At 55.7% G+C, this 27,703-nt stretch overlaps 7 protein-coding genes across 7 annotated transcripts; 4 read left to right on the top strand and 3 right to left on the bottom strand.

Moving 5' to 3' along the window:
- The first annotated feature begins 137 nt into the window (after positions 1–137).
- K437DRAFT_274500 (uncharacterized protein) lies at positions 138–3,358 on the top strand. The gene is made up of 2 exons (XM_013387434.1): positions 138–561; positions 634–3,358. Exons 1-2 carry the CDS (start codon positions 439–441, stop codon positions 3,226–3,228), a joined length of 2,718 nt encoding a protein of 905 aa, XP_013242888.1. The 5' UTR covers positions 138–438; the 3' UTR covers positions 3,229–3,358.
- Positions 3,330–9,529, bottom strand: K437DRAFT_256955 (uncharacterized protein). Its single transcript, XM_013387433.1, has 3 exons — positions 6,613–9,529; positions 4,287–6,549; positions 3,330–4,219 (listed from the first exon to the last, which is right to left on the bottom strand). The coding sequence occupies exons 1-3, from the start codon at positions 9,271–9,273 to the stop codon at positions 3,423–3,425; spliced, it is 5,721 nt and encodes a 1,906-aa protein (XP_013242887.1). The 5' UTR covers positions 9,274–9,529; the 3' UTR covers positions 3,330–3,422.
- Positions 9,530–9,756: 227 nt separating this feature from the next.
- On the top strand, positions 9,757–11,382 carry K437DRAFT_256954 (uncharacterized protein). The gene is made up of 4 exons (XM_013387432.1): positions 9,757–10,047; positions 10,146–10,318; positions 10,384–10,874; positions 10,958–11,382. Exons 1-4 carry the CDS (start codon positions 9,981–9,983, stop codon positions 11,169–11,171), a joined length of 945 nt encoding a protein of 314 aa, XP_013242886.1. The 5' UTR covers positions 9,757–9,980; the 3' UTR covers positions 11,172–11,382.
- K437DRAFT_247688 (mitochondrial carrier) lies at positions 11,263–13,344 on the bottom strand (the record flags this gene model as incomplete). The annotated part of the gene is made up of 5 exons (XM_013387431.1): positions 11,263–11,557; positions 11,655–11,859; positions 11,952–12,104; positions 12,198–12,837; positions 12,928–13,344. The coding sequence occupies 5 exons, from the start codon at positions 13,342–13,344 to the stop codon at positions 11,464–11,466; spliced, it is 1,509 nt and encodes a 502-aa protein (XP_013242885.1). The 3' UTR covers positions 11,263–11,463.
- A 1,279-nt stretch (positions 13,345–14,623) lies between these two features.
- On the bottom strand, positions 14,624–17,128 carry K437DRAFT_131379 (uncharacterized protein). Its single transcript, XM_013387430.1, has 7 exons — positions 16,572–17,128; positions 16,375–16,511; positions 16,047–16,293; positions 15,935–15,962; positions 15,802–15,860; positions 15,471–15,723; positions 14,624–15,383 (listed from the first exon to the last, which is right to left on the bottom strand). Exons 1-7 carry the CDS (start codon positions 16,842–16,844, stop codon positions 14,851–14,853), a joined length of 1,530 nt encoding a protein of 509 aa, XP_013242884.1. The 5' UTR covers positions 16,845–17,128; the 3' UTR covers positions 14,624–14,850.
- Positions 17,129–17,348: 220 nt separating this feature from the next.
- Positions 17,349–22,571, top strand: K437DRAFT_274495 (uncharacterized protein). The gene is made up of 6 exons (XM_013387429.1): positions 17,349–17,480; positions 17,572–18,937; positions 19,006–19,779; positions 19,844–20,061; positions 20,129–21,288; positions 21,362–22,571. Exons 1-6 carry the CDS (start codon positions 17,406–17,408, stop codon positions 22,488–22,490), a joined length of 4,722 nt encoding a protein of 1,573 aa, XP_013242883.1. The 5' UTR covers positions 17,349–17,405; the 3' UTR covers positions 22,491–22,571.
- Positions 22,572–23,294: 723 nt separating this feature from the next.
- On the top strand, positions 23,295–26,816 carry K437DRAFT_268701 (dehydrogenase E1 and transketolase domain-containing protein 1; the record flags this gene model as incomplete). Its single annotated transcript, XM_013387428.1, has 8 exons — positions 23,295–23,451; positions 23,519–24,082; positions 24,153–24,849; positions 24,945–25,038; positions 25,130–25,369; positions 25,450–25,613; positions 25,693–25,931; positions 25,993–26,816. The coding sequence occupies 8 exons, from the start codon at positions 23,295–23,297 to the stop codon at positions 26,814–26,816; spliced, it is 2,979 nt and encodes a 992-aa protein (XP_013242882.1).
- Positions 26,817–27,703: the final 887 nt, after the last annotated feature.

Below are 27,703 nucleotides of genomic sequence, written 5' to 3'. Positions count from 1 at the left end.
CACAGTACTCATACGAGTTCATTGCGCCAGTCTACTTTGATGACGTACGTAGTCCGTCCATTCGATCGCCATTTGGCCCCCCCCCTTTGGACAACAAGCACGCAACAGTGTCCGGACTTAAGTACACCTCCACCTTGCCTCCCTCGCCACCTTCACGTCGAGATATTTCAAAGCAGCACATGCAGCGCATTATTATAGTGTAGCACCGCCGGACAGCCCGCCAACATCTAAACGCTAAACGCTCATTCCAACAGGCACTTTGCTCGATTTGTCGGGGGGCTGGATCCCACCGTCGCGTGACATCTCCACTTCGAGCCAGCAGAAGCCACCGTGGCGTGGTAGCTGCCCGTCTCCATTCGACATCGCATCGTTGATACTCTGTGAGAGCGGCCTAGGCAACTTTCAACCCAACCACATCCAAGAGGGCTGGGCGCAGCAATGGATCCGGACCGCTCGCAGGAGCCAGATCATCACAACCATCACCGGCACGGCAGCAGCGATGCTGGCCGCCAATTGCCCCAACAACGACCCACCGACCTGTCTCAGGAACGACTGCAAGCAGTAAGTTTTGATTTTTTTTCTCTGGGGTGTGAGGGGCAGCTCTCTTCTGACATTACGTTCCATTCGCTACAGAATGCACTGGCCTCAGCGGACCAGGGCGTGCACAATGCAGCAGCACTATCCCAGTCGGTTGCGGACATAACGGCGCAATCGGCAGAGAGACCACGAGTACAGGCATCCGAAGAACAATTTCCCGACCCGCCCGAGGTGCTGCCGTCAATGCCTTCCCATGGAGAGGGTGCGGCAGCCACGGCTGCAGTGCCTGCTCCCTCATCGCCACCGTCTACACGACTAGCAACAGGTGGAGGGATAGATCCGGAGGCGCAACACCGTGCGCAGCCACCAGAATCCGACCGCGGTGGCGTAGCTGCTGCTACTGGTGGCGTCAACGGCACGGCGGATGTGCAGCAAGGCGATCGCCAGTTCCATTTCCGGACGTTCATGGATAATGTCGTGCAGGGCTTGCGGACTGCTGCTACCGCCGCATTAGCGCAACAGCAGCAGGAAGGTCAAGGAGACGGGCAAGGTCGGCAGCAACGAGCATCCGAGGGAAGTGCGCAGGCACGGACTCAACAAGAGTCAGCACAAGCGGCGCCATCAGTACCCGACTCGCCGCAATCACAGCAGCAGGCAGCCCCTCTCTTCTTCGCACTCCCTATCGCGCGCCCAGGCGGGGGGCCTTCTGTCGTGCGTTTCCAACCGGCACCCTTACCACCGATCCAATCCCCATTTGGCGCTGGACGGTTGGCACCTGGCATGCTGCAGCAACGCGGCGAAATCAGCACACAACTGCACATCCCCGTGCAGCCCATTTTCATCCCACTCGGTGCCAGCCCGCTGCCGTTTGCGTTCCTGTATGACACTTTCACCAGCACCGCGTGGCCGCTCGCCGAGATTGCAACTGCTGAAGGAGCTGAAGCCCGAGCGAGCCAGACAGCACACGACCAACAGAGGCAGGGGCAGCCGCAGCCAGGTGCCTTTCCTGGTGGAGCGACGGGCGGGATCGGGCATGCTGAGCAGCACAATGCAGAAGATGGGGATGGCAGGCAGGGCGAGACCAATGCAGGGGTCGAAGGCGAACACGACCCCTACCGCCCGATCCCATTTCAATTCGTCTCAGGTCCACCCTTCCGCATCTCGCTCGCGCTGGATGCACCCGGCGGCTCACCCTTGAGCGGCCTGTTCGGCTTTGGCGCCGCGCCGCAGGGGCGTCCGCACGAAGCGCCACAGCCGCAACCGGATCCAGCGAAAGCGCATGCGTTCGTCGACGCGCTCGAGCGCGCTGACTCGGAGCTGCGTCTGCGCATGGCAAGGCTCGGCATGGGCGACATTGGCGCGTGCGGCCTTGGCGACGGCCGCGGTGCACTCGGCTGCGGTATTTGCCTGGAGGGTTACGGCGAGGACGACCGGCCAGAGTGGCTCGCGCGCTCCGCGGACGAGCGCCAGCGCGCGCAGGACGCACACGTCGTCGCAGTCCCCTGCGCAGGGCACCACACGCTGCACGCCGGCTGCCTGCGCGCCTGGCTCGCCAATCTGCCCCCACAGAAGTGGACATGCCCATTCTGCCGCGCATCGCTCAGCGAGCAACATATTCACGAAGTGCTCACGCGCGCCGAGAAGGAGCGCGTTGGCAGCAGCGCTCGCACCCTCCGCGAGGAGGTGCGCTACCGCGAACGCGTGCATGGCTGGCGCTGCAACGCGCCCGCCTGTCTGCCGAGGTACCCGGCCTCCGACCTGCTGAGCGGCGAGGACGTTGCCATCAGCACGGCCAGTGGTAACAGCCAGCCAGGACAAGCGGCGCAGGACGAGAAAGACAAGGTGATTCCGACAACAGGCCAAAGCGCACGAGATGAAGACGACACGGACTTCTTCAGCACACAACTCGTCACGCTCATCCCATGCAAGCATCAACTGCACGTCGACTGCCTCTGCATGGCCCTGCGCATCGAGGACGACCTCAAGTCGCCCGCGGACGAGTTTGTGTCATCCGACGACGACGACGCTAGCGAAAGCGAGCTCGCGGCGGACGACGCTGCGCAGGACCCCGTGGCCGATACAGACATGACAGATGGCACCGGCTCGGCCAGGTCGGGCGACACGCGCAGGCAAGGCAAGGGTAGTCGAGACGGCATCCTCGACCCAGCCGGCAGCGATGCTAGAGCGGACGTTCAAGGAGGTCGGGAGAAGAACGAGGATGAGGACGAGGATGAGGACGAGGACGAACTGGAGATAGGTCTCGGAGCAAGAGGAGAGCAAGCACGCGATAGGACCACGGGACAACTCAAGACGATCGGCAAGTGGATCCAGTGCCCTACCTGCAGGCGCGAGGCATGGGCCGAGTTTCCTGCTCGAAGAAAGATGCGGCGACAGCATCGGCAACGGCAGACGCAGGACCATCTGAAGAGCAAGAAGCTTATTGGCAACTGTGGTGGTGTGCACCGCTCGTCCGGGAAGCGCAAGCTGAGCAGCGGTGATGCGCAAGATGAAGCAGCGAGGACGGCCTTCGCAGGAGATCATGAGGCAGTGTCCGACAAGTTGGCAGAGCTTGCCGACTCAAGCACAACTCCAAACGGGGAGGACCGCCAGCAGAGGAGAATGACTGCGCGCGAGCGCGCCATGCTACAAGATCAGGAGGCCCGCCTTGTAGATGAAAACACGGATTTGTGATAGTAAGATATAGACATCCTCACTCCACATGTACAATAGCCTAGCATCATAATTTGCACGCACGATCGAGTAGCAGTTGCAGGATCCTCAAAAGAATGATAGCGCAGCTTCCATCATGTATAGAGAGCGCAGACTACACAAGTGCAGCGTTTGTGTGGTGCGAACGAGAAAGGGAGCGTAGTGGGGAAGCCTCTTCATGCGTCAGCAGAGTTGGGTGGTACCGTCGATCCGGTGGAAATGGATGTGGTCCCAGTCGAGGTTGTATGCGTCGAAAATTGACTCCAAGAGCCGTCGCTCAGTAGGTTAGTATTTGTGTGTGATCGCTGAAAATAGTTGTTGAGCGTGCGCATCCCTGGCGTCTGCACCATGGCTGCGACGCCAGTGGCCGATTCGGCTCCGAGGTTCAAGGGCGTCGAGGGCATGGTACCTGAAGCCGGCGCTTCCGTAACGGTTACTTCTGCAGTCGCACCAACGGCGGCGCCTTCCTCATTGCTGCTTGCAAGCTCAGCGAGCAAATTTTGGATCCACGAATGCTCCCGCATCTCAGCAGCCGAAGGTCGTTCATACGGATCGATGAAGAGACATTGACGGATAAAGTCAATACCAAGGTCACTAAGCTGGCCAGGCTCAGGGAGAGGTGGATGTTGCTGTGCCATGCCGATGTGAAACATGATCGCCCATTCATTGTCCAGCTGGCTCCACGGACGTCGACCAGTAGCGAATTCAAGCACGACGCAGCCAACGCTCCAGACGTCCATCGCGCCGCGCCGGCCTCTTGCTTCGCCTTTGATGATCTCAGGCGACATGTACATCGGCGTGCCTTGCAAGCTTTGTACACCACCGAGGCCTTTTCCGTCCGTGCCTGGGATGGCAATTGGGGCGGCTGCGCCGCGTCGGCGACTCTGCTGGATCGTCTTCGAATTTTTGGCGAGGATCTTGGCAGCACCAAAATCGACGAACTTAATGACGCCCATGTGATCCAACAGGATGTCTGAATATACAAAAAAGTTGATTGTCAGCATCCAGCTCCTTCATTGCGCATTTCACTCTGCACTCACTATCAGGCTTGATGTCACGATGGACAATCCCTTTGGAGTGGAGATAGACGAGGCCATCGAGCATCTGCAGCGTGTAAATCTGGATGACTGCTTCATCTTCAATTCGACCATGCTCGAGTAAGTGTGCGAGACTACCTCCTTGACAGAACTCCTCGAAAATATACACCTTGTCGCGGTGCACCTCGATACCATAGTACTGGACGATGTTTGGGTGGCTGAGCATCTCCATGACATTCATCTCATCTTTGATTTGCTCGAAGAAGGTTGGGTGCGACGCAATGTCCTGGAAGCGGATTTCCTTGACTGCCATCAAGTCGCCTGAATCGAGATTGAGGGCCGAGTACACGGTACCAAAAGTGCCTGCGCCGATGAAGCGACCAAGCTGCCATCTGATTTGAATGCGGCTGGAGGACTGGGCAAGCACTTGCAAGCCGCGGTCCTCGATGCGCGTCTCATCCAACACCCTGCCAATAAGTCGTTGCTCGGATTCAATCGCTTGACGCGCCTCTTCCCATTCGTGAATCTTGCTAATCCAGCGCATCTCCGTGTCTTCGATGCCTTCTGTTAAGAGGAGCTTTGCGGCCACGGCTTGTGAGAGCGCATACGGCGCCTTACCCACCTTGATACGAGCATCAATGTCAATGCCTTCCGCTTCAGCCTTAGCTCGCTCGAGGCGCTCATGTTCAAGCCTTTCCTGCTCTTCTCGTGTTTTTGCTGCACTGCTTCGCGCTCCCATGATGTCGAATTGCGAAATGAGCAGTGCCATGCAGCTTGCCACTTTGCTCCGCATCAGGCCAAAGTCGTACTCGTTGAGATGGAAGATGTTCTCCGCCCTGGTCACGTTCCAAGCGTTCTCGAGAGCGGCAACAGCCCACTTGAATGTCTTCCGGTCCGTCGGGACGCAATCGTCGCAAATAAATGCTACCCAATCGATTGCAAGCTTCGCAATCGCCAGTGTCATCTCCCTGCGAAGTCGCGCCGACTCAATGAAAGGCAAGGAACGCAAGCCTTGCTCCGAAGCCATGCTGTAGCAATTCTGAATGAGCTCGTCGCAATCGCCACCCTTTCCACCATGCCACGCGTCGCTGTAGGCTGCCGATCGTTCGGCACTTGACTTGCTCTGATCTGCGCCGTCCCCAAAACGTCGATTACGCAAATTTCTGCGCAGCTGAGGGACGGCTCGTAAGACAGCATCGGAAAGCATATACACGCCTTTGTTGATCAGCTTCAGCTCCTTCTGGATAGAGCTGATGTGGGCCATGTGCTCTGTGACGGTCTCCAGCGGGAAAGCAGCCCGGTGCGCATTCGGCTCTGTTTGGGGTGGCGGCGCATGCTCCTTTCCGCCAAGAGAGTCTCCTTCATTACTTCTGTCGTCTCGAGAAGAGCCGGGACTGCTTGCAAAGATGGAGTAAAGGTGGTCCTTGCACATCTGCAGTCGACCTCTTGGTCCATCGGCGATCAGCCTGAGACGAGAGTCTTGCAGATGGACGTCGATCGTTGGTAAGAAGAGTTGCATCACCGCGCCTGTCCACAGATAGTCCTCTCGTGGGGACAGGAGTAAAAGGTAATGACAGCCTTCATGGCTTACGACGTCCTCATGTTCATCTGACCCGGCCTTTTGACGGCTCTCGGCATGTCCCTCGGGCGCCAGTGGCTCCTCCAGCACCGTAGCACTGGCTTCCATTGTCCGAGCATCCTCTCCCTCGTTGCGCTGAATGCGTCTCAGGCACTTGCAAAGCAGTTCGCGGATGAGCTCCGGCTTATCGGCCAATGTAGGGTCGGCGATCAGGTAGGTACCGGACTCTTCGAGGCTCCAGGTGTAGACCAGGAAGAAGCCTGCATTGCTGAGCTTCTGCATGAAGTCGCTCAGGTCCATCATCATTGGTGTCCCTGGCGGATGCGTCTTCGAAGCTTCCCCATCCGAGGATCCTGTTCGAACTGGCGCAAGAGATGTCAAGTCGTATTCCGCTGCATTGTCAAGACGAGCGCGTACGTCTCTTGCAAATCCCAACAACTTTCGACTTCGGATGCGCACGTTGTCGAACACAGCTCGGATCCACTTGGCCTTTTCCGCCAGTGTCATGCGAACCTTGCCCTTCGTCAACCCTCCCGCAGTAGAAGGCGCTCGCAGCTGCGGATCGATACCGGTCGAAGTTTTTGCAGCCGCTGCTGCAGCGCTCCCTTGTACCGCGGGTTGAACACCTCGAGAAGTGGACGGTGCGGACAACTCCCGTTCAAAGTACGTGACAATACGCGCAAACAGCTGGGAAGAAGAGTCATCAGCATTCGCACGCTGACAGGAGACCTTAGAAGTCTGGCAACTCACCTTATTTACGATCTTCGTAATGCTCTTCGCAACGATGACATCGCCGCCGTTGATCACCGAGACAGCGGTGCTGAGGAAGAGCCACTCTGGCTCAAGGATCTCCGTCTCTTTGAAGAACACGCTACCTTTCAGCTTGGAGTTGAGCAAGCGGAAGAAGAAGCGCAGCGCGTCACGCAGAACGGCGTCGTAGCCATCGTCCAAGCTCTGCGGTAGGTCCCATCCATTGTCCGGATCCGGCACCATGATCGACTGGTATTGCAGCTTCACCTTGCAAGCGAGTGCCAGCGCTGAGCGGATATCGTCCGTGAGCGAATCGACGATCAAGACAGACGGCTCTTTCAATTTGCCAGCGTAGTCAAGACGAAGCGTCAGCGCGCCTTCCATTAGGCTTGCTGGGAAGCCGATGAGCTGGACCAGCTCGGGCTCGAAGCTCGGCAGGTCCATTTCGCCAAAGGCGATGTGGTGCGATTTGATGGCCTTCCTCGCTTTGAGCAGCAGGGCGTTGAGAGCGGTTAAGGTCCGCTTCTCGAATGTGCTCTTCAGATTGCTCTCCTTCATCAAGCGCTCGACGAAGCTGCGCTCTTCTCCCTCTGCCGTCACATTCGCCACAGGAGGGAGATCCGGATGCGAGGTGGGATGCGAGGTAATCTCGAGCGAGGTGCTTCCCGTCCATTTCTGCAGCACGCTGATCTGCAGCCGAAGCGAAGAGAAAATGTTGTACCAGCTGTACAGCGCAGCCAGCTTGTCTTGAATCTCCGGCGAGCCCCATTCTGGTGCAACTTCAATGATCTTGCGCTGCGATGGGAATTGCTCCTCCGCCTTGTCGACGCGAGCGAGTAGCTGCCCAACTTCTTCAAAAACACGCTCCTTTTCCTCTTGCGCTTGCCGGATCCTGTGTTCATTTTCCTCGGACGAAAGTGTTCCGCCTGATGTGGACGCCACAACACCGTCGCGCTCCGAGCCATTCGCTGCCTCGTGCTCCTTCTGTGTTCGCTGCAGCGCTTCCTTTGATCTGCAGTCCTTGACAGCTTGTATCACTTCTTGCATCATGCGCGGCCATCCTTCCGTCAATGTTGCCCTTTCCGCCTCGAGTGCCGCTTTGCTGTGCCCGCGGCCACGGAGGTAGGAGCGCATCTCGAGCCAGCGCTGGTGCACGATCTCGCTGCGACTCATCTCCGGTGCATCGACGCTTGTGATACGCTTCGTCTCGCTGCGCAGGACTTCGGAGCCGAGAACAGAATGCAGCATCGTCTGCCACTCCAAGCGCTGCCGCGGCTCGAACTCGGGCGGAGCGGCTGCTGACGCCTCGGACGCCGCAGTTCTCGCGCCGGGTTCGCCCGATGGGCTGGGATCCGCGCTGGAAACGTCAGGTGTGGCTCCGGAAGCAGCTGAGTGATTGATCTCGAGAATGGGTGTGTGGATGGCGTTCAGGTTGTGTGGAAAGTAAGACCCAGGCGTCGCAGCCGCGAGCCTGGAGGTACCTGGCAGCGGCGGGCTGTAGAGATCAAGGCCGCCTTTAGAGCTTGCATTCTCCTGCGCGCCAGCTGGCGTACCTGTGCCTTCGCAACCTGCATCCCCTCGCAGGGGTCTTGCGTCGAGGTACGAAGCCCTTTCCTTATCTGGCGCGGCCTCACTTGCTGCACCTGCCCGCGAAGCTCGAAGCAGGTACTGTTCTCCGTCTTCACCTAGAGGGTCACTTTCGCTTGAAGCGCTATCGGTGAGGTGAAAATCTGTGCGGGATCGATAAGAGCTACTCTTCTTGTGTCGAAGGTTCTTCTTCAACCCCTCGTCCGCAGAGTCTCCATCGATTGGCTTTTCCTTTCCTTTCCTGCTATTGCGGGACGAGCCCCGCCGCCTTTGAGATGGGCGAAGTGTGCCACTACTGAGATCCTGAGCACCGCCTGTAAGAGCGGACAAGCTGCCTGTGGAAATGCCGCCCGAGCTGCTACTGCTGGCTGTGCTCGCCGAGTCGCCCTCCTCTTCCTCTAACGCCAAACTAAGGCTGGTGTCCGTTCCTTCGCGCCTGTGGAGGCCAAACATGGAGCTCTCCATCACATCAAGTTCGTCTTCTTCGGCAAAAAAGTCCTCCTGCTCCAGCTCCAATGCTGCTTTACGATTGTAGGCGTCCATCGATCGTTGTACCAAGCTTGAGCTTGCCTCTGCCATCCCATCCGGACTTTCTGACGAGAGGCCGCGGTCCTCTGGCACAGGAGCACCGAAAGAGCTTGTTCGCGACTTGGAATTAGTAATATGCCGCAAGGAGGAGGATGAACGTGGGACCGGGCGAGGTGTAATGCGCGTGCCGGCACCTGCCGCTGGCACACGAGCGGGCGACAAATTCGTAGTTAGGCTGTGGGGGCTTTGTGAATTGCCTCCGGCAGGGGTGAGGACTGGAGTTCTAGCATCTTGTTGAAAAGGTTGGCCTGAACCGGCAGATGTGAACCTGCTCGGTGATAGGTGAGGCAACGTTCGCTCCACGTTTGGGCCAGAATGTGCTGTCGCTGCTTGTGGGCTGTTTCCAATAAACGGCAAAGCCTCAGTCATGTTTGGTTGATCGTGATCAGGCATATCGAAACGCTGCTGCTGGGGATCCTGTGAAATGTCCTGTGGCGCTTGCATCGATTCACCACCTTCAGCTTCTTCATCTTGTGTTGAAAGCATCGTGCTAAATGGCATTGCCGGTTATGCGTGCCGATTCTCGTCGGTCATTCCTCTCGCATTTGATGCTTCCAGCCGCATCAAGCGTGAGCAGACGAAGGGTTGCAGGCGAAAAAGACAGGATGAGCCAAGAAGGGAAGCTGGACAAGGCCAGTCAAGGTCGCCGACTTTGTGGATGATGAGAGCAGAAGGTATATGCTTGTGCACTTCTAGCCGCGGTCCCTGGCCATGCATGTGCTGCTGCCATGCATGGTCAATGTTTGCCTTCAGCTGCACCAGAGGAAATGGAGATGACAATGTGTGGCCCGCGGGCCCGCGTACTTGAGTCCCGGCGGATCGCGCGCTTCATCAAATCAGTAGGGCTACACATGTCACCGAATAGGGTTGTGCTACTGTTCGCCTTGGATGCTTCAAGGGCAATTACCAATCATGCTTCATCGCTTCCAGTGGTTTTGAGGTTAACACAGCTTTGCACCTGGCGCCTTCGACCGCAACAATTTGTACCAAGGTGAGGCTTCAGGCTCGATCTTGCTCCTCTTTGTTCGGGACGCACTGCAGCACCGAGGCAAGCTGCTCAACAGCATCCCAGTATTGTTTCCAGCTACCAACAAGCCTCCACCCTGCGGACACGAGTCCTCATCCGCTCCGACCAGCATCATTTCTTCGAAGCTAGCCTGCAACGCGATTTGAAATAACATTGGATAGACAAAATGTCGTCAATAACTCCCAATTCGTCTCTGTATGTCAAGAATATCAACAACAAAGTGAAAAAGGCAGGTGCGTATTTGTCAAGCCATTCAACGTATCGTGCGCTCCAGACGTGACTGATTTTTTGGCTCACAATCATTCTTTCTTGATCGGAATCGGGGCACCAGAGCTGCGCTCCCAACTCTACGCACTGTTCAATGCCTATGGTCGCATCATTGATGTAGTCGCAACACGGTCCAAGGGCATGTCGGGCCAGGCGTTCATAGTGTTTGCCGACTTGGCGAGCGCGACCGCCGCACTGCGCAGTCTGAACGGGTTTGAATTCTACGACAAGCAGCTGGTGAGTAGTGCTTTCATACTCACCCAGCTTCTGACTGCTTAAAATCTCTGTTCGCCTCATGATAGCGGATTGACTATGCGCAGACAAAGTCACGAGCCACAATCATCCATGAGCTCGGGCACGAGGCGCTGTTCGACGCGAAAATTCTCGCGACGACCAAGAAGAGCGGCAGCGAAGGCTCTGGCTCTGCCTCAGCCGCTGGCGGGCGCGTGACATTCTCGAGTGCACAGGGGAAGGGAAAAGCGGGTGCAAAAAAGCGAGGGCGGGACGAAGATGACAGTGGTGAAGAAGAGGACGAAGATGACGAAGGCGACGACGTGGACGAGAGCCGATCACGACGAAAAGCGCAAAAAACCGAGGACGATGGAAAAGAAGATGAAGGGAGCGATGACGGCGAAGCGATGCAAATGGTGGACGAAGATGAGGATGCAGATGACGCCGGTGTGGCGCTCGGTCCGCCGCTACCTGAAGCAGGAGGTGTGCCGAACGACACGCTTTACTGCCCAGACCTACCGGATGATGTGACAGACGAGATGCTAGGCGTGCTTTTCGGGCAGTGAGTCTTTTCTCCTTTCGTCTTATTCCCTTTATCGCATCTTAAGTAACAACTCCTTCCTACTCATAACTCATGGTGTGCAGATACCCGGGTCTTTCGAGCGTCTCGATCGAAGAACCTGCCGCATCAGCAGTCCCAACCGGCGGGAGGAGGACCAAGAAGGCAGTGGCAGCGGTCAAGTACGCATTCGTCAAGTATGAGAGAATGCAGCAAGCGACCAAAGCCAAAGATGCGTTGCATCAGTTCAAGTTGGCACCGAAGAAGGTGCTGTCTGTGCATTATGCTAAAAGGGGCTGATTAGCGTCACATTGTTTCGTTACGGACGTACATACATCCACAACCACAGGCATTGCCCTTCATGAAGATTACGCATGTTTTTTCTGGTGAAATGAGCTTACTTAGCATTGGGGTGCAGGCAAGGAACAGACTGCAAGGCTAGATGGGCTCGCCAACAAGGCTCTATGTATTACATTAAAGCATCGCTCTATAAGGTGCTAAGTTGTTGCTGCTCTCGGACATTGTGTTCGCTGTAAATTTCTCATCTTGTTTGCAGTGTACTGCGCCTCTCTGCTCTCCCATGATATCATCCTTAACTATCGCCAGGTAGATAGGATCCCTTGTTGCCCACGCGCTGCGAGATGCGCGCCGAGATGGTCTCTATTAAGCTCCAAGTCATGCCGTGTCTGTAATGGAAAGAAAGCAAAAATTGGAATGACAAAGCAAAACATCGAATGGGTCAGCAGGGCGCAAAGAACGAAGAGGCGAAGGGACGTCACTCACGAGATGAAGCTCCGAAGCGCACTGACACCAAGCCCCCTGTACAGTCGGAGGAAGCGTTTCGGCAGCGTATCCGTTGATACTTGTCCAGGCGGCGGTGGTCTTTCGGAGAGAATACGTGCAAAGAGCTGCAGACCAGTCAACTTGCGCGGGTGACCAGACAGCTCGCGCTTCTGCACGTTTGTCTTGAGCAAGTCGACGGGGTATACTGTGGGAGCACGCAGGGGAAAGGGTACGCGTGTCAGGCAAGCGCCCGCTGTGCTTGCACATTATTCATTTGATGCCCATGCATCCACTCACCAATGAGCCACGACGCGATACCGGCAGTTGATCCAGTCAAGAACGAGACTACGGGACATGGGATGCCGAATAGCTGTGGGCCAGAGTTGGAATCTCCGCTCGAGTGGCGCTGCACAAGCGAGCGCATGGTATCGTAGAAGCCAAAGTAGAGAGCTAAAACGCGGAAAAGAGTCGTTTCCATATCAGTCTGCATTCAAAAAAGAAATAGCATATCCACGACCAAAAGCAGACGTGATGTAGACGCACTCGTGCCCAAGGTATCTCGCATGATGTGCAGCGGAAAGCCAATGTAGAACCCCTTGATCCCACCATGATTCTTCCAGATGGCCGAAGCGGCCTGGAAGCCCGACTGGGGCTTGTACCGCTCGTGTGCCTGCTTGGAGGGTCTGCCGGGCTTGCCGGGGGCCGTGGAAGGCGAACGCACGAGCCCGTTCTGCACTGCAATGAGGTACTCGAGCTGGCGCTGCACCTTGACCAGCTCGAACGGCGCCGAACCGCAGCTGATGATTACGCCACTCGTTGCGCCGGCCGCTGCACCGCTCATAGCAATGTCCCAGAGGTTCTTCGGGTTATTGTAGTAGCCGGCGTTGTGTAGACGATCTTTGGTGGAGTAGTAGATGCTGAAGCTGCTCGTGCGCACGAACGTGATGGTGATCAACGGAATGGTGACGCCGCGAAAAAATCCACCGAGGCCCTCCTCCCTCGCGACTGCCTTTGTGCAGTTCCATATCGCCGGCGGAGGATAATCCTTCACTTGCAACCGCGACTTAACCGAGTCGAATGGGAACGAGGCCATCGTCGAGACCAATGAGGCAGTGCCCGCCGTCACCTGGGTGCGATGCTCCCATAGAAATTTGTCAGTCTGCGCCTCGGTCGGGAGATAGAGCTTGCAAAGTTCGTCGAACTTTGCTTTGAAAGGTAAGCGGGCCGGTTTTGGATGATTTGATGATGTAGGCACTGAGGGCACTGAGGGCACTGACGATGACGACGAGCCGCAAGACCCAAAGAAGCCTGAAGATCCACTATCACCATCTTCGACTGGGGTGTGAACGTAGTAGGAGCGCTGGTGATCGTGCCTCTTTGCGCTCGTGACTGGCCCAGCGTGTTCGGACGCTTTAGCCAGCACCGAACGGCAGCATGAAGAATATACATCCGATGCCTGTAACGCGTCGCCATTTCTACTCCTTCGCTCATTGCAAAATGGTGAAGCCGACCGTAATCGCTGCCGGCCACACAGCTGCTCTGTGGGCCTCGCGAAAGGCGCTGAAAAGGCAAGAGCCTCGCATTCAGGTTGTCGTGATTCGGGAAGGTTGCGGTGACCTCTCGAAGTCGATGCTGTATTGGGATGTGAGGAAAAGAAGCTGGTGCCAGACGACAACCAGGAGAACGACATCATCGCCTCGGCGTCGTCGTCGGCCGGCGGAGGCGCGACCCCCAAGAGCGCGACGACTATTGATCACTCCAAAGGATTGTTTTGCGTGGAGGCGGTGTCCGCTATTCCATCATGCGCCTAGTGCTCATTAATAATATGGAGCCCATGCTATATGCATGCACAACTGGAGGCCATGTCAAGTTGAGTTCGCTCTGGGATGATTTCTCACAGCGGACAAAGCCGGGCTGTCACTGCGGGATAGTGCGAGGTTGAGGGTTGCGGATTCGGTACTATGAGTTGCTCCGTCGCATCCTAGCAAGGGGTCGAGCACGTTCCGCTCCACTCTGCCCAGTTCGAAGCATCAATGGAGCACAAGTTTCTTGACTCGCCTTCGTCATTGTCCATCCAATTTATGCTTCATCTTGTACAATGCATCTATCACCTTCAACCCGTATAACTGCGATTATGGCTTCCTAAGCCTTGCTGTGCAGGTCACACCTGCAATCTAAAAACGCGGCCAACCCTTCATGTCGTCCTGCATCGCAATCGCAACACCGCCCGCCCGCCACTTCTCGAGTATGCTCTTCAATCTGCTATGTACAAGTTTCACGGAATCGATGCTTTTTGTCATATGCCTCATGTCATTCCCCTATGCGTGCTACGATCGCGTCAATCCTTGATATCCCCACTCTTCAGCTCTCAGGCGTCCATACATGACTTATTGATGGGGGGAATGGACATTGTCCTCGGTCAAGTCTTTTTCTCGGCTCCTCCCACGAAGCCATCTGTGCATGGTTGTGACTGACCATCATCTTTTCCAGGTGGTATATTATGGGGACCTTAAAGCATCCATTCAATCATATCGACAGCCTTTCTTGGAGTCTTGTCTTGCGTTCATCGCTTTGCCAGAATACTATGTCTTGCCTTTCGAGCCCGCAATCGGTTTCACCTCGAGCACGCTGACGTGTATTATCATCATGTCCGATTCGTCAAGTGCAACCGATATGTTCGGTGGCCACGGACATGCGCTCCCTTCTCTCGTAAGCTCCATTGTCAAGACGCAGTCGAGATGACCTAACCTGGGTCCACACAGCAGAATGCACGACCTGCGCAACTGAGTCGCTCGTCGACAACCTCATGAGCTCCGAGGGATGAAAGCAGGTCAGCGAATCGATCAAAGCAGACGCGACGCAGGCCATTCACGACGTGGCAGCCAACAAGCCGTACGCGGACGGCAACATGGCGTCCGGTCAGGCAGGAAAGGCCACAGAGAACGCATGTTCCGTCGTTGGTGGAGGTATCGAACAGAACAAGGCCGCTTGAGCAGGCGCAGTTGGATGAAGGGAGTGCATTGATTTGCGTCCAACCAATCAGGCTGCTGCTCACCCCTGAGATGGACGAGACTTGAGCGAAATCGCTATTTTATGCTACAGAAAATGCAATAGCGTGTACATGGTGAAAAAAGCCTGCATGAATGGAGTAAGGCAGGAAATTCCGCAAGAGAAACGAATGCAACGCAATGCTTCATCAAAAATCATCCGTGTCATCCCTTCTCCTCTCTTGCCGCGATTTTGGACGTCTGAACGTCCACGCGGAAGTGGCAGTGTGTGCTGTTGCTGTCGTATCATTGGCAGATGTAGGGCCTTTCGTTCTTTCGTCTGCGCTGGGACACGCCTTGCGCTTCTCACCAACGTTGGCTGCCAATGGCAGCGGTTGTTCTTCATCAGGTTCTGTCTCGCTGCCGCTAAACTCTTCAGCGTCCTGAACCCCTTTGTCGTTACTGCCGCCATTGTTGACATTGCTGGTCGCATCTGCGGGCTCACCACGCGCAGAGAAAGGTATAGGCGCAGATGCGGGTGCTGTGGCTGCTCTGAATTGTTCATCCTCTGGTGCTGTGTCGCTGCTCGCCGCGTCTTCTGCGTCCTGCAAGTCGCTCTGCTTGCCTTGGTGAGAATCTTTCACACCAGGCTTACAAAGTGGCGGCATTGGTGTGTTCTCGACGTCAACCATGCTCCCGTCATTACTGCTCTTGTCCGCCCGATTCCAATTGCTCCTTTTTGCTGTGGAGGCAGAGGCTTCAGGCCATACATCCTCGGACTTCTTTGGCCACACGTCATCATTTAAGTCGCAATGATCGACTGGCTTGCCTTTAGCTGGAGGCGCCTTACCCTTTCCCTTTTCGCGTCTCAACACCTCCACACCCTCATGATCCTCGAATTCATTGTGCTCGTCACGAACCTGCGCCAATTTGAGAATGTCAATCTCTTTGTGTTGACCGCCATTCTCCTTTGCCGCCTCGGAAAAGTTCTTGCTGCGGTAAAGCGCTTTGAGCTGATCCATGGTGTCGTTGGTCAGCAGCTCCTTAGGAGTGAAGAGCGATGTGCGTAATCCTGCCGAATGCTTTGCAATTGTGAAGGAAGAAGATTGTGAGTCAATAGAACAAAGAATATTGCTAACTGCAGAAAGAACATCACGCACGTCGGAAGTGATACCTATGTAAGAGTACAAGTCGGCTTTGCAAGCAGACGGTGTAGTCCCTGGGAGGGCGTAATCATATACTGAGAATCAAGCTATGCTCCCGTTTCTACATGCAAAGCGGAGAGATTCTCACCCGTGTCTTTGATTAGAGCCGTTAAAATCTTTGATAGTGCATTTGGCGCATGCAGCCGGATATCAATGACGTTTAAAAACGCTAAACCAAAGCTACAACAGGCCACACTCACCTCGGCGACGTGGACCTTGTTCCAACAGCTTCTGACATAAACCTGAATCGGCCATCTCTCTCCGGTATCTTCTCGTCCATGAAAGCCGGAACCTGGTTGAACATGATCTGCACTCGCAACTTTCACGATGCCAGTCTGAGCAAGACCCTCGGAAGGCTGCAGGTACTTGGAAAGAGCACCATTCTGCAATGAGCGGGAAATTCGTGCAAAAAGCGCATCGACATGATCGCGATCAGAGAAAAAGAGCCTGGAGGCATGTGAAATCCGCAAGAAGACACAGTCAGGATGGTCCAAAGTCAACGAACAAGCTCGATATCAGACGACGCACCATCTTCCACCGTCAATGCCAGAAGTGAATGCAACCTCCTTGAGATCGTCTTTGAGCTTTGAGCTCACGATTTCTCGGTGATTTTTCTTACTCTTACCCTTGGCCTTGCTTGTGCGAAGGGGAGTCGAGCTGTCCGCCTTGTCACACATAGTTGAGCTCAAGATAGCTCTTCGTCTTCAGGCGCCTCGTGCACTCACTTGAATCTCTTTAATCCGTTTGATAGCACTTACAAATAGACCAATCCCTTGCGCGATCGCCGTGACCAGTGTTGAATCGTCTTTTCCTGAGCCATTAGGAAGAAAGCCAGGGCCCACTTGTACCCAGATCCAGCGACCGTTTGGCCCTCCTTTTGTCACGGACGGTTTGTTTTTTGCAATAAAATCGTCCAGCGACTCTGCAGATCCCTCGTCCCATTGCAGGTCAGAGGAGGAAGGTTGATCACGCTCTACTGCCTTGGAAACGTCGTCCATTGCGATGACAACCGAGAATTTACAGCTTCCAAGGTGAATGAAAAACTGCACCACGGTGCGGTCGGCCAGGCGTCAGGCAAGATCGCGGAATGTAAGCTGGCACCATCTGAGCACGCTTTCGGATCTCCCGTATCCGTCAGCGGATCGGTTTAACAAGCAGCATGAGTGCCACCAATGACGTAAAGGTGGTTGCCCATGCTTGGCCTGGATTTATAGCTACTTTCCTCTCTGTGCTGATGGACGATCGACGCCTTTTGGGCGGAGTGCATAGTCGCATGGAGGGCCCTTTAGCCACATGGCGTATATTAGAAGAGCTGCTGAGCGCAGCTGGAAAAGAAATAATAAAAAAATGTGGGCTGGTGACGCGTCGAAAATAAAGAAAGGCGTCGCGTCGCGACTCGCGTGTGAGCTTCACCAACGTCGCGAGAAGAGCGAATCCATTCAATTCGTGCTGCTCGATCCATCACTTCCTATGTTGCCCTCCTTTGTGACTCATCAGCAGCCGATCACGCGTGCTATTCGCAGCACAGCTGATACATCGAACACGCTCAGAGCCTCAAAATGGCAAGCAAGTCTAGGATGAGCGCGCTTGCTGCGCTAAAAGCAAAGCGAAGAGGCGAATCGATTGCTCAAAAGGTGAGTCACGTCCAGGACTCCGGGAAAGCATCCCCTTGCTGCCGCGTGCCAGGTCTTCTGACCCGCCATGGTCAATTTGACTGGCTGGCAGGATGATTCCGACTCGGATGTCGATCTCTATGACGAGGTCAATGACGAAGAATTCAAGTCAATTGTTCGCGGTCGGATGATGACAGACAACTTCATCGTAGACGACGACGGCGGTGGGTACGTCGATACTGGGGCGCCAGAGTGGGAGCGCGAAGGCTCAGAGGAGAGCGATGGAGAAGACGAGGTGCGGCTGGAAGCATTCGGAACCAAGTCTCGGAGGGGGAAGCGGAGCCTTGCGGAACAGAATGACTATGTCAAGGCGGCAGGCGCAAAGAAGGACAGCAGAAAGCCACCCTCCACAGGCTCTGGCCTTTTCGGACGGGGTGGCAGCAGCGCCCGACCGCTCTTTGGTGGTGCGAAGCAGAATACAGCTGCGCAGGATGATGACTTCATGAGTAATATCTTCAATGACCTCGAAAGTGGAACCTGCCCGACAAAGCCTACTACAAAAGCGTCCTCCACACCGGCGGGCAACAGCACATCCAGGAAGCGTCGAAATGAGGAAGCAGCATTTGAACGCTTCAGAACGACGCATGTGGCAACCATTACATCTTCCAGCCCGCATACAGAAGAGCTACCGAGCAGTGACTCGGTTGAGTCACCAGCTGATGCGCCTATGCAACACAACGTCCGCGTCCTCGACGGCAAGGACTACGGCTCGCCGTCATGGGATCATGAGGGGCTTGCGTCGTCTCCACTGCCGACGAAGAAGCTCAAAACATCTGCTTTCACGCGTCAAGCCAGTATCTCCGACATCCCACCTTTGCCGCTCACGCCGGAGTTCTCCGACGATGACGACGAGGATTCCATCCTCTCCATCCGCAAAGCAGCAGAGGGCAAGGCGCGGCCAGCTGCTTCTAACATGCGCATCTCGAGAGTCCAAGTCTCCGCACCTGCATCAACCAAAACTGAGGCCTATGAAAGTAAAACTCCAAGCTTAGGCAAGAATGGCCCACAGAGTACAGCGCACAAGCAGAGCAACGCCAAGGCGAACGTCATTGGCTGGCGCGATATCCATGCAAGTCTAGTTCAGGCTGAGAAGCTAGATGAGGCTGACAAGAAAGGCAATCCGGCCAAGATGAACATGAATGGATCCGGGAATGTTGCAAGCTCGGATCCACAAATCTCAGATGACGAAGGGGAAGGATCAGCCGATAAAGACGCAACCGCCAAAGCGACATATTTTGAGCAGACATCAAACACCGTGCATTTCTACTGGTTGGACCACCTCGAGCAGGGCGATAAGGTCTATCTCATTGGCAAGGTCAGGTCCAAGCAAACGGGGCAGTATGTATCGTGCTGTGTCGCGGTCGAAGGCATGGAGCGTTGTCTGTTCGTCCTACCTAAGAAAGCGCCGGAGGAGCAGGGTGAGTTGTTGCAGCAATTGTCCGCGTCAATTCTTGTCGGTTCTGATCTTCCAATTCTGCACTTAAAGGCCTGGAGCAGAGCAGGGCCATCCGTGAAAGCAAAAAGCTGCGAAAGGAGCGCGAGCGCAAAGGCGAGTCAACAGACGACATCGAAGATATGGAAGAGGAGGAGGAGCCTTGGCAAGACGAAGTCTTTGATGAATTTGACTCGATCCGCAGCCAGCACGGCATCAACTCTTTCATCTCCAGCTGGGTTGTACGCGACTATGCATTCGAGCTTTCTGACGTCCCTCGCGAGTCTAAGTACCTCAAGGTTCGCTATGGCTTCGATGAGCCTGCATTGCCTTTCGACATTTCAGGCAACACCTTCTCGCGCGTCTTTGGCACCAACACGTCTGCTTTTGAACTCTTCGTCCTCAAACGCAGGATCATGGGCCCATGCTGGCTCAAGCTCGAGAGTGCCAGCATAAACACTGGCACTCCAATCAGCTGGTGCAAGCTAGAGCTCACCGTAGACGAGCCCAAGAGCGTGAGCACCTTCTCAGACAGTGACAGCCTAGCGCCAAAGGAGACACCGCCCCTCAACGTCATGAGTCTGAGCCTGCGCACGGTGGTCAATGTCAAAGAGAACAAGAAAGAGATCCTCTGTGCAAGCGCACGGACCTGGATCAACTACGGTATCGAGGACACAACGCCGCTCGAAAAGGTGCCGTCAAGCCTTCACACCTTTGTCCGCGCGCTTGGAGCCAAATTTCCGAGCGGATTCGAGCAGATGTCCAGAATGTCCAAGACAAAGATGGTCGCAATCAAGTACGAGCGAGGACTTCTCAATGCACTGCTCGGTGCGTTCGCCTCTGCCGTGACCGACGAGATTGTTCACTAACTTTTATTGCTGTGAACTCGCAGCCCATATCAGGTCTGTGGATCCGGATGTAATTCTTGGCCACGAGCTCGTTGGCGTCACGCTCGATGTCCTCCTACACAGGATGCGAGACCTCAAGGCTGCGCACTGGAGCCAAATTGGCCGCCTGCGAAGGCCAAAATGGCCACCACTGCGGCAAAACTTTAATGTGCCTCTCTTGGCCGGTCGACTTGTGTTGGATCTGGCCAGCGATTGTGGGAAGGTGAGGAAATCGGCTTGCGTCTTGGGGGTCTGCAAGTACTGATACGTTCAATGTCTTTCAATGACAGAGCATGATTACATCCACAACATGGTCGCTCACAGAAATGGCAGGGACACATCTTGGGATCCAGCGGGAGGATATTGATCCCGACGAGACAGCAGGTGTTTTTGTTGGCGAAGACGCGAAGCAAGTCATGCTCTTCCTCGCACACAACGACATGGATACGTGGCTGCAGATGGCGATCGCGTGCAAGGTGCAGATCCTCCCCCTCACCAAGCAGCTAACCAACATTGCTGGCAATAGTTGGAACAGGACACTCAACGGTGGACGCGCCGAGCGCAATGAATACATTCTGCTTCATGACTTCCACGAGAAAAAGTACATCTGTCCAGACAAGCTCTCCTTGAAGGACAAGCGAGGTGCTGCCAGGAAAGCCGCCGAGGAGGGTGCCGAGGAGGGTGCAGATGCGCAAGGCTCAAGCAAGAAAGACAAGTTCAAGGGTGGTCTTGTCTTTGAACCCAAGAAAGGTCTCTGCGACAAGTTTGTGCTGGTCATGGACTTCAACTCGCTCTACCCGAGCATTATCCAAGAGTTCAACATTGACTTTACAACGGTCGTGCGCGCTGGACCTGCCTTTGCCGACGTGGACGCAATTCCCGACATTCCCTCATCGGACGTCGAACGCGGAGTTCTGCCGACACTCATCGCGAAGCTCGTCGACAAGCGTCGGGACGTCAAGGGACTGATGAAAGACAAGAAAGCATCCGCGGCCAGCCTTGCGCAGTGGAACGTCAAGCAGCTCGCGCTGAAGCTCACAGCCAACAGCATGTACGGCTGTCTCGGTTTCGAAAACAGTCGCTTCTACGCCAGACCGCTCGCTGCGCTGACCACATTCAAAGGTCGTGAGATCCTCACGCAGACCAGGGAGCTTGCCGAATCACTTTCACTCGAGGTTATCTACGGTGACACAGACAGTGTCATGATCAACACGAATGTAACCGAGTATGCGGAGGCAATCAAGATCGGACGCGAGTTCAAGAAGGCGGTCAACAAGCGGTACCGGCTGCTCGAGATCGACATTGACGCTGTCTTCCAGCGCATGCTGCTGTTGCAGAAGAAGAAGTATGCTGCGCTCAAGATCGAGGATGATGGCAAAATGACAAAGGAAATCAAGGGTCTCGACATGAAGCGTCGTGAATACTCGATGCTGTCCAAGGATGCTTCAGCGTGAGTTTTTGCTGTGCGTTGAATCATGCCATACATGCAACGGTCTGACTGATACCTTTCTCGCTCGCTGCAGATACGTACTGGATCAAGTCCTCTCCGGAGAGCCGACCGAGGTTGTCATCGAAAACGTGCACGAGTTCCTGCGCAAGCTTGGCAAAGACGTGCGAAGCTCTCAACTTCCTTTGGATGCATTCATCATCTACAAGAGACTGGGCAAGAACCCAGAGGACTACCCGGACGCCAAGTCGCAGCCTCACGTCCAGGTGGCGCTGCGCATGAAAGCGAAAGGGAGCAGCGCGCGCTCCGGAGATGTTATTCCCTACATCTTTTGCAAGCCCGAGGGCAATGCCGCCTTGACGAAGAGCGCACAAGCCGACAGGGCCTTCCACCCAGATGAGCTGAGACGCGCAGAGTCGAAACTCGTCATCGACTACGAGCACTACCTCTCACTTCAGGTTCTGCCGCCTATCGAGAGGTTGTGCGAGAGCATCGAAGGCACGGACAAGGCACGCTTAGCAGAGTGCCTCGGCTTGGACACTAGTCGCTACGCATACGTCACGTCCGAAGCTATGGACAGAGATTCAGCCGCTTTCAGCACGCTCGACAGTCAGATGACAGCGGAAGAGCGGTTTAAGGACTGCAGGCCACTGGAGTTCCACTGCCGAGCATGTGGGGACACAATCGCGTTCGCGGGTTTGTTCCGCGCGCACCAAAAGCGCATCATGGCCGGCGACCATCTGCGCTGCCCGCGGTCCGAGTGCAGATCGCGCATCCCGCTGCCCTCACTGGGGCTGCAACTGCAGCAGCGTATCGCAGAGCACATCGCGACGTACTACGCCGGCTGGATGGTGTGCAGCGACAGTGGCTGCGGACTGAAGTCGCGCCTGACGGGCGTGTATGCTAAGCGCTGCCTTGCGCCCGGGTGCCATGGGCTGGCGGTGCAGGTGTACAGTGACAAGGCGCTATACACACAGCTGAGCTACTATGCGCACCTCTTTGACGGCGAGGCGCTTCAGCAGAGCGCTGAGGAGCTCAAGCATCCTGGCACGGCCGCGCAGGTGCTCAGCCAACACAAGGTACTGGTGGGGACGTTGAGCAATGTCGTCAAGCAGTACCTCGAGAAGAGCGGGCGGAAGTATGTCGATCTGGGCAGCCTCTTTGCTGGCGTTTCGCTCGGGCCGCGGAGGACAGTGGTTGTGTGAGACTCAAGACTACGCGAGAGCACGATGGACATCTAATACTTTCAATCTGTACTATACGAAGTAAGAGCAATATGAATTCTGAATTCACACCTGTTTTGACGTAGGCCGCCGACGACTGGGTGTAAAGCCGATGAAGAGATGAGAACGAAACGATGTGTCCAATATGGTGTTCACCATTCGAAAAGTAGTAATCAACCACCCACTCTTAGGGTTATGAGGTATCGCACCGGCAGGCGTGCAGCGCCATACGCTCTGAAGATGGTCGGTCGGCAAGGAATAGGTGACGCAAAGCATTCACCTCTGCCACGGTGTGGGGCCCCACCATTGGCACACCCGCCAGGCACCTTATCGCCCATGGTCAACTAAGGTATATGCCCTGTAAAGCGCGTAGACTTTATGGATATAACCAGTCTCTGTGCCTGCCTTTCTAGAGAGTGCCTCTGCCTCTGCACTTGTGTCATTGGCCCGCTCTCACCCGCCACGCTCGCAACAACATCATGTAATGCAAAACGCAGCTGACAGCTTGTGCATTGCCGCGGCCCCACTCCCAATTGTGTGGGCGCGTGGGTATCTCAGGAGAGGAGCCACAATCAATATCACCGCAAGCAACACTCGCGAGCTCGCGCCTTAACTGGACTGAGCATGCTCCTGCATAGGGTCCCCCCCGTATGGATATGGTGGACTCGCTACCTTCATCTCCAGCTTGTCTCCTGGGCCAGGCATCTGCATGACAAGTCGTTGAATCAGGATCCTTCCTTTATCTGCTATCCGTCTTCGAACTCGCCAATTGGGGGTCGCGCCGCCATGCTGCTCACCAACCGAATGCGAGGCGCATGTCGCCTCGCCGCAGGCAACAGCAGCATTGTTGGGCGAGCTTGTGGAAGGGTTACGGCAAGCCGCTCGTACGCAGGCAAAGGCGCTTTTGGCTTCCTCCCTCCTCCGGCGCTCACGATTGAGGACTGTGAGTTGGAGTGCTGCACCGGCTACTTCACAATCACTCATGCACAGACTCGATCTTGGAATCGCAGACACGCCAGAAGAGCTCGCAAATCGCAACGCTAACGCGCCCCTGCTGCGGTACGTCGACAATGTCCGCCGGCATGCGCACCGCGCAGCGCTCATCGACCCGCTCGACCTGATGCCGCGCGAAGATACGGTACGCGCGCTCAGTGTTGAACGGTACGGCCTCCTGGAGTCGAAGCAAGGCCATGCCGAGAGGTACGACACGTCAGGGATCCTACGCATGCCGCCAGTCTTCGCTGATTCCGAAGCTCAGGCCGGTACCGGCATGCGGAGTATCGCCGAGATCACCGAGTGGCTGCGGAAAGTCTATGTGGACAAGCTCTCCGTCGAGTTCATGCACACGGGCATGAAAGGCGTGCGTAACTACATCATGGACCTGTTTGAGGACGTCAACACGCACGCACCGCTCAGCAAAGACGAGAAGCGGAGATGCCTGGAACTGATGACAAGAAGCGAGGTACTCGATCGCTTCTTGGCGCAACGCTTCCCAAATGTTAAGAGGTATGGAAATGAAGGTGCCGAGAGCACGCTGCCAGCTCTGGATATGCTTTTCCGAAAGAGCGCAGAAGGTGCGTTCTCGGTCCAGCGTCTTCTCCTTTTCTGGTGGGACTGATCTCTCTTCTGTATCAACGTGTGTAGCCGGCATCTCCTCTGTCGTGCTCTGCATGCCCCATCGCGGCCGTCTGTCTCTACTAACCGAGCTGCTCGGCATGCCGCTGCCATCGCTTTTCCATAAGATGCGCGGCGGATCTGAAATCCCGACCGTGGATTCGATGACGGGGCATGAACTGGCTGGCGCAACGGCTGATGTGCTTTCGCACCTCGTGCACGAGCCGACGCTGCGATACGGCGACAAGGACATCAAGATCTGCATGCTGCAGAACCCGTCGCATCTGGAGGCCGTCAACCCCGTCGCCATGGGTAAGGCGCGGGCACGGCAGACGTTCGGGAAGCTCAGCGCTTCCGACAGCGACAAAGGCGTCGCGCGACTCGGCGACGATGTCCTCTGTGTCCAGATCCACGGCGATGCAGCTATGTCGGGGCAGGGCATTGTGATGGAGTCGCTCGGCCTTTCCGAGCTACCGCACTACAACGTCGGCGGGTCGATCCATCTGGTCGTCAACAACAATATTGGCTACACGACACCGAGCACTGCAGCGCGCAGCTCGCTCTACGCGTCGGACATCGCCAAGATGATTGGTGCACCCGTGCTGCATGTCAACGGAGACCATCCCGAGGAGGTTGTCAAGGCCATCAAGATCGCGGTGCAGATGCGCATGCGGTTCAGGCGCGATGTCATCGTGGATCTGATTACGTACAGGCGGTGGGGACACAAGTGAGTCCAACAGCTCCGTGTCTTCGCTTCCATGGCGGCTGGAACGGGACTGTTGCGCTGACGAGAATACCTGGCACATGCTCTGATGGTGGCAGTGAGTTGGACGAACCACGCTTCACGCAGCCAAAGATGTACGAGAAGATTGCGTCGAGGGCAAGCGTCCCGGAGGCCTACGAACATCGTTTGCTTGTGAGTCCTTCTGCTTTTGGTCTTTTCTTGCATGGTTCGACCGCATTTGCGTGAGTCTGCATGCTGACCAAGTGCATCTTGACACTAACAGTCGGAAAGCATCCTCAGCGCCGACGAGGCCTCTACGCTACGCCTAAAGCGGGTAGGCGAGATGGAAGCGGCTCTCGCCGAGACGGATCAGTACGATCCGACAGCGGACCACCTGCAAGGGAAGTGGAGCGTATGCGTCTGGCCGACCAGTACGGACGCTGTACATGAGCCAGAGACGGGTCTAGAGCCGGACGTGGCGAGGAGCATCGGCGAGGCATCTGTTGCAGTGCCGGACGGCTTCGTGAGTAAGCGATGCTAGCAGTTATTGCGTGGCTAGAAGCTTACACACTTGGCTCTTTCCTCTTTCTCTGAGCTGCCCAGAATCTGCACTCTCGGCTTAACAGGCATATCAAGCAACGAGTGGAGAGCCTCAAAGAAGGAAAGGGCATCAATTGGGCGACAGCCGAGGCGATCGCTTTCGGTAGTTTGCTCTCCGAAGGCACCCACATTAGATTGAGTGGAGAAGATGTGCAACGCGGAACCTTGTGAGTGATTAAAGCACTGTACGCACACTATTTTCAACGATGGAATATCATTTGACACTGACCTGTTTCCTTACGATAGCTCGCAGCGTCACGCTGCGTTAGTGGATCAGAAGACTGAATCGATCCACGTACCACTGAATCTTGCGGACCTTGCTGCAAGCTCGACTGCAAAGCCACCACAAGGCAGACTAGAGCTGGCCAACTCATCTCTCAGCGAAGAGGCTGTTCTAGGCTTCGAAGTCGGGGTCAGCTGGGATAGGCCGGATGTTCTGCCGATATGGGAGGCCCAGTTTGGCGACTTCTTTAATGGCGCGCAAGGTGAGGAGGGAATTTATTTAGTGTTCTGAACGGCCAACTTACGAATGAGTCTGAACCGCAGTCATCATCGACACCTTCATCGCTGGTGGTGAAGCAAAGTGGCTCAAGCAATCCGCGCTCACGCTTCTTCTGCCGCACGGCTTCGATGGCGCGGGCCCAGAACATTCGTCCTGCCGCATTGAGCGCTTCCTGCAGCTGTGTAACGACCCCTTCGAGCCACCGGGTCACGTAGTAGGCTCGTCGTCGCTCCCTTACTCTCCTTCCTTGCCTTTCATCAACCCCACAACACCAGCGCAGTACTTCCATGCTCTGCGCCGGCAGATGAAACGCAATTACCGCAAGCCATTGATCATCGCGGCACCCAAGGGCCTGCTGCGCTCGCCCCACGCAGCGTCGACACTTCAGGACTTTGCCCCCGGTACACGTTTCCAGTCCGTGCTCGACGATCCGCGCTTCTCTGCAGACGCAAGCCAGGTCGAGAAGATGGTGCTCTGCTCAGGCAAGCACTACTATACGCTCGTCGAGCAGCGTGCAGCGATGAAGCTTGACGAGCATGTCGCGCTTGTGCGACTGGAGGAGCTCAGCCCCTTCCCCTTCGAACAGCTCCGGTCAGTCCTGGGACGCTACAAGCATCTTTTCGCTGCTGCTTCCGAAGTTGGCTCGAACGCCTCAGGTCCGCATATCGTCTGGGCGCAAGAGGAGCCGCGCAACCAAGGCGCCTGGGTGCACGTCTCGTTGCGCTTGCAAGCCCTGCTGGATGAGGTAGGTGCCAGCGGCCTCAGGCTTGCATACCGCGGCCGTAAGGAGTGCGCTGTTCCCGCTGTCGGAGTGAGCAAATGGCACAAGAAGGAGGTAGAGGAAATGATGGCGGACGTGTTTAAATAAGAGATGCTACGACTCTCGTGCCCGGCTGGCATGCTTTACGAACGCATTACTAGGCTGAAATGTACAGCAAGCCTTCCGCAAATGAACGAGCACAATCAGAGGCTCTGTTTCCCGCCTTTGTGCCCCGGAGCAAGGCGTTCAGCAGAGACACGGCGCAAAGAGCCCCAAGCTTGCTGATAATCTTCCAATTTTACACCTCGCTCAAAGCAAGCGCGAGAGTAGCCGAAGGGCAACTAGGAGGAACGATACCAGAAGCAGGACCTTTTCTCGGAAATACCACAGATATTCACATGTTCTCAGAGAGGACGCTTTGCATATCATCGTGGCAAAAGAGACTTCCATTGTTGCACGGAGCCACGGAAGACGACACCCCACTGACGACGTCACGGACTCACTAACCACTGACAAACAGACAGGAGTTTCGGACCCTATTGCCCCTCGACATGAATTTAGTATATAACCCTAACTTGTGCCAGGGTCATTTCCCCATCACAGTTTCTCAAACAGAATTGGAAAGTGGATGAGATATGGCACCTGAGATGGCTGATGATGACGCTGCGCTCTGCAGGCTTTCGACCAGGAACTTGATGAAAGAGTCAACTGCCGTACAGAAGTGAGAACAGTGTGAGAACCATGGACGCTTCACACCATCCCCCTTTGAACGGCCTCGCACCGGACTACCGCCTTTAACGACTACCACGAACGGAACGATTCACCAAATTGATGAAGGCCTTTCGTCACGTGCCACTCTCATGTACATGGACATAGCCCAAGGTTCTGGTTTGTGACTGCCGAGTGCCAATTTGAATGGCACTAGTGCTGTGCCAGCTGTTTTGGCGAATCACAGACTCCGTCTGCTGCCATATCAAGGTATCACATTCTGTCGA

The sequence above is a fragment of the Tilletiaria anomala genome (genome assembly GCF_000711695.1).
Source record: "Tilletiaria anomala UBC 951 chromosome Unknown K437scaffold_49, whole genome shotgun sequence".
Lineage (NCBI taxonomy): Eukaryota > Fungi > Basidiomycota > Exobasidiomycetes > Georgefischeriales > Tilletiariaceae > Tilletiaria > Tilletiaria anomala.
Note: the sequence above shows the minus strand (reverse complement) of the source record. Positions and strands in the feature narration are given on the sequence as shown.